We start from the raw sequence: 4864 nt of genomic DNA, 5'->3' as shown, positions 1-4864 counted from the left end.
GACGTCGCAGAATGTTGTGAGCAGGCGAAAGAATCTGGCTACGATGTCGTATCCGGATGACTACTAAATCATTTATTAAAACCTTCCTTCATCTATTATGTTATAAATAATTCTAAATAGAACCATCCTATTTCTGTCATCGTTGACGGCCGCCTCCCCCTCCTCGTCCATGTACTTCAACCTGCTGGCCTCGTGGAAGCATGACATGAGGGTGTCGTCGGTGGTGGGCTGGATAGTGCTCGCGGTCGTGCTGCTTCCCGTCGGAGTCGCCTCGAACTCCTCGGCTCTTCAAAACTGGAATTTATTGATGATACTGTAGTAGTACTAGCCATATTAATACTAGTAGTAGTACTAACTAAGGGATCATTTCTTTAATTCATTGATTCGATCCATAAGAAATGAATATTATTTATAAGTGGCTACTACTTCGAAGTATGAAACCATGCTATTAATAGTTAACGGGTACTACCAGTGTCAATTTTGACCAATTAATGACTTCCCTTGGTGGCCGATCAAATTCTATTGGCTATGATTATATTCACCACTCCATGTTGGCCCAATCAAATTCAATCTAATTTAATTCCAAACTGTAATATATTATCTGCATCCACTATGCTGTGGTTGAATTCTGTCATTAAAATGGTGTGTCGAATATAATGATTTTCATTGACGTTTTGAATTGAAACATCCAGATTAAAATTGATGGTGTTATTTTGCAAATTTTTATAGCATCATCATACTTAACACAAGAAATCTCGGCGTGAAAGTGATGATAATAATTTTCGTCCAAATCGTAAAACTCATTCAATTGTGCTGGAAATGGCACATTAAAATGGAGCTTGAATTATAGTATTTTCTTTGGGTACCCTCAGAGTTGTCTAGTTTCTCCAGGACATCAACTTGAATGGACAAATTTGCGGCAAAAAGTGTTGGGGATTTCGATGCGTGACCTTATTCGGAAAAGCTTGCAACAAACGAATTATAGTTTGATTATTTTGGCATACAAAAATGACGACACAATTATATTCAAAGCAGGTCCGTCCAATTCAACACCACGTTGACAATCAGCCACCTGAGAGCTCAAGTCAGACATAGCTTCGGATGATACTTCCATTGGTCAAACTTGACTCGTCAAGCTGGTGGAAACCGCACTCCACGACCTCATTGTCTGTCTACTACCTGGGGCAAAAGCCCATAGTTAATGTCGTCAATGCAGCGGGACGTGTGTTTTTCTCTTGGAGGGTCTGGATCGCACGGAAGATCCAGAACATTGAGGAGAGATTGGTGGCTGGAACTTGTCCCAGCCACCCCTTTGACACGCCGCCACGATGGCAGTGTCGCAGGGTGGCACATGTGCACCCCAAGGCACCCAGTACCGTCCGGAGGGTTTCAGCCGTTCGTTCTCCCACGCGTCCACAACAACCAAGCTCCACCCGAGTACACCTCCATCACTGACTTCCCCAGTGGTTTCTTCCTTTGCCGACGGCTTCGGCGAATTCCGCACCAATCGGCTTGCTGCTGGATGTCGTGCAAGAGTTCGCGCTCGTGCGCGTCTTGCGCTGGTCCTCGTCTTGTCCAGTTCCTCGCCGTCGGGTGTCAAGCCTAGGACACAAGGAGCCCATCGATGTCGTTTGGCGGCGTCCGTTGTACCACTGGATATGGTCGGCCTCATCTTCCTCGCTCACAGTATCAAGCACGGCGGCCCTCTCAAGCTCGCCGTCGTCGAAGTACGGCAGGCACTCAAGTCCCAGAGACACTCCAATTGTCGAAGCCGCGCGGGTCCGCGAAACCGATGCTTGAGTTGGTTTGCATGGTGGGTGCAAACCCGTGGGTGCCATGGGTCGCCGTGTTGTTGGCGTAAGTGAGCGTGGCCAACCACTCGTCGTTCTGCGTCGGAGCCACATTGATGGCGGCCTTGATGGTGCGGTTGAACCGCTCCACCAACCCTCCATCATAGCCGGGCGGTAGGCTACTGAGTGCATTTTCGGAGGTGCTGCGACACAAGCAGTTCGGATGGCAGGCCATAAACCATCAAGCATACTCGGTCCCAGAAGGCGCAGACCGCTGCGCTGTGGTTGGCGACGGTCACGTATTCTGTGGCTGCGAGAACAGCTGTTTGGGTTTGCGCGACCCACAGTCTTTGCAGGCAGAAGCCCATACCCGGCCACCAAAAATGGCGCCGCAGCCGCTCAAGAGTGTGTGCATAGCCGAGATGACCGGACAATGCAGAATCATGGGCTTGTCGTAGTGCTGCATGCCAGAGGGTAGGTGGCAACAGCATACGAGACCAGGGATAGCGACCCGCCATACTCCCCGGTGGAGTGCCCGTTGACCGTCGCGCGTGGTGCTACCCATCTCGTCAATTGAGGGCTGCTGGTTTCTTGGGCCGCCCTGATGTGACGCAAGGATAGCCCGACTAATGGCTAGTGGCTTGGCGTGCGTGCGTCGACGGAGGGTGGGTCGACCGACCGTGGTGACCGAAGGTGATGGGGAATCCGTCGGTACTGAGGCGGCCCTTTGGCGGGAGTTCCGACAGGGCGGGGGCTTCATCGGTGGCGGTGTTGCATCCGCCCGAGAAGGACCGTTCTATGCGCCGCCCTGATCATGCGCTCCACGGATATCTACATGGACGTGGTGTGCCTTGACAACTTGTGTTCCAGGCGTGTCCACACCGCCGTCCGACGCGGGTACCGCCATCTGTCGATGCGTGCCGACGATGTTCGACCGCCAGGCCTTCCAACTCCGTAATCCCGTATTTCGCCTGCGTGGGTGTGTGGCTGATGCACGCCACCGGGAGCATTCCCCCCCCCCCGTCGTCGTCCTGCATCAACGCTGCTCCTAACCCCACCAAGCTGGCACACGATTGGGCACAAAGTTCGTGCTTGAGGCATCTGCTCCCATCGGAACGGTTCCGTTTTTCGTGTGAGTACTGTGTTAGTGGCGCCGCCTTGGATGATGCAAAATGAATCGCCGATATACCCGGCCAGGTGGACGAAGGACCTGTCGTTGGTCTTCCGGGGTTTCGGGGCACCCCCGAGCTGTTCCAAGGTCTCGTCAATGCGGACAGTCACAGCGTTGAGGCGCCGGTAATCAAACACGAGCCGACCCATCCTTCTTTTTGACGACAACCCCAGGCGGCCGGTTCAAGGACATCCACGATCTCGGCCCGGATGATGGCTTCCTGGGACGGCGCCAAACGCATCCGTCGTTCTTGTGTGGGAGGCGCCGTGTTGATGGCATGTTCCATGACCGCCGCGGGTAAAAGGATGAAGGGGTCGGCTTGTGTCAGTTGTGGGAATCGACGTAGCATTTGTTGGCGTTGATCAGCGTCTAAACGATCGAGCCGTATGGCGGGAGTGAAGCCGCCCCTGCTGCATCAACCAACCAGGCTTGGACAGCGTCAATGGTGACGTCAACCATGTCCACAACTATGAGTTCATGGCTCCGTGGGGTCCACAGCCCGTTGCGTTGTGTGCTGCCTGTGGCGGCCATAAGGGTCTGTGCACGTCCACTGCCACTTGAATCCGTGTGAGGCCGCCGCACATGGATGGCGGGGAGTCGGCGCGGGAGAGTACTGCGCAGGCCGCGGTTGCCGAGGGGCCAGGCCAGGCCATGCCTTCCAGGGCGAAGGGCATTCGGATCGCGTGATCGTCATGTGATGTTGCGTTGCCAACACAACTTGTAGAGCAGCTGTCGACGCGAGCGGCCAGCTTGACACGGTTCATCGTCAGGTGCCATGTGGGGAGCCCAACGTCACGAAGCGCGAGAACGCGTGGACGTTCGCCGAGTAGCCGCCGCTTCGAGCTGCAACAGGCGCCGAGCGGCTTTCTGCCGTTTTTCGCGGCGGCTTCGCGGGGACGCGCCATGCTGCTGATGGAGACCCATGCCAGTTTAGCAGAGTGGGGGTGCGTGGGCAGTCTTCTGGCAGTGCCAACAAGTGCGCGTGTCAGCACCTCCGACTGCCATCGCCGTAACTCGGTCGTCCGGTACCGCGTCCTCCGCGCTCCGGTATGCGTTGTGCCATTAGTTCCACACTATCGATGATAGTGCGCAGCGCCTTGTGGGTAACTTCCTCCGCAGGAGTCGTTGACACAGTTGGAGCGGCGTCCGTCGGCATGGTCACTGTTGCTAGCGTCTTGATGGCGCGCCAACCCCGACACCATCCGTGAGGAATTGATGCCTTTGCACGTAGGTGATCCATGTCTTGACCATGTATGTGGCTCATGGCCACACGAATGTCTTCAATGGCTTCGATGGCTGCCCGTGAGTACTACCCCAGCAGGTGCTGTTGGAGGGCAGCTCCGCCCTAGTCCAACCACGCACGCACGCACGCTACAGCTACTCGCCCACAGTTTTGCGTCCCCCTCAAGCTTTACGTACAGGAAAGCGCCGAGTCCAACGAGCACCGGTGATGTTGGGGGTCGAAGCCGCGAACCACCACATTGCGCATGTTGATGCGCGGTGTAGCCGTCTTCGCTCTCTTGCAAACGTCTCTAAACACCCAGTTAGTAAACATGCTCGTGTCTTCTTCTTTGTCCTTCGGGGCTAGCGTGGCACGCCAACTGCGGGGTGTTGCTATGGAGATCAGCCACGTAGGTATCACACGCGCGCAGAGTCGTCCAGTAGTTGGTATGGATGCGATGGGTCGAACACGGTCCACAGATGACATGGCCGCAGACGACATGGCAGTTGTGTCGTTTCCACATGTTGATGCATCTTCGTCGTCCCGAGTTGCCCGGGAACGTCTCGAGTTCATACAGCGTTCGGAAACGCTAGAGGAGCTTGAACGGTGCGTCCACAGCGAGCGCATTTATCACCAGTGCCGGGAGCATGCCGCCGAGATCCAACTGCGCGACCATGGTCA

General features: G+C 55.0%; 3 protein-coding genes across 3 annotated transcripts; all 3 read right to left on the bottom strand.

Annotated features, from left to right (window-relative positions):
* Positions 1-984: 984 nt before the first annotated feature.
* On the bottom strand, positions 985-1734 carry H257_12060 (hypothetical protein). Its single transcript, XM_009839169.1, has one exon. The coding sequence runs from the start codon at positions 1670-1672 to the stop codon at positions 1208-1210; it is 465 nt and encodes a 154-aa protein (XP_009837471.1). The 5' UTR covers positions 1673-1734; the 3' UTR covers positions 985-1207.
* H257_12059 (hypothetical protein) lies at positions 1724-3349 on the bottom strand. The gene is made up of 4 exons (XM_009839168.1): positions 2980-3349; positions 2684-2891; positions 2090-2586; positions 1724-1993 (listed from the first exon to the last, which is right to left on the bottom strand). Exons 1-4 carry the CDS (start codon positions 3108-3110, stop codon positions 1741-1743), a joined length of 1089 nt encoding a protein of 362 aa, XP_009837470.1. The 5' UTR covers positions 3111-3349; the 3' UTR covers positions 1724-1740.
* H257_12058 (hypothetical protein) lies at positions 3340-4859 on the bottom strand (the record flags this gene model as incomplete). The annotated part of the gene is made up of 4 exons (XM_009839167.1): positions 3340-4003; positions 4381-4493; positions 4558-4772; positions 4818-4859. The coding sequence occupies 4 exons, from the start codon at positions 4857-4859 to the stop codon at positions 3429-3431; spliced, it is 945 nt and encodes a 314-aa protein (XP_009837469.1). The 3' UTR covers positions 3340-3428.
* Between the last annotated feature and the right edge of the window lie 5 nt (positions 4860-4864).

This window comes from Aphanomyces astaci (genome assembly GCF_000520075.1).
Source record: "Aphanomyces astaci strain APO3 unplaced genomic scaffold supercont1.38, whole genome shotgun sequence".
In the NCBI taxonomy this organism is placed as follows: domain Eukaryota; phylum Oomycota; class Saprolegniomycetes; order Saprolegniales; family Verrucalvaceae; genus Aphanomyces; species Aphanomyces astaci.
The sequence above is the reverse complement of the archived record's forward strand: the minus strand, read 5'-3'. Positions and strand labels throughout refer to the sequence as shown.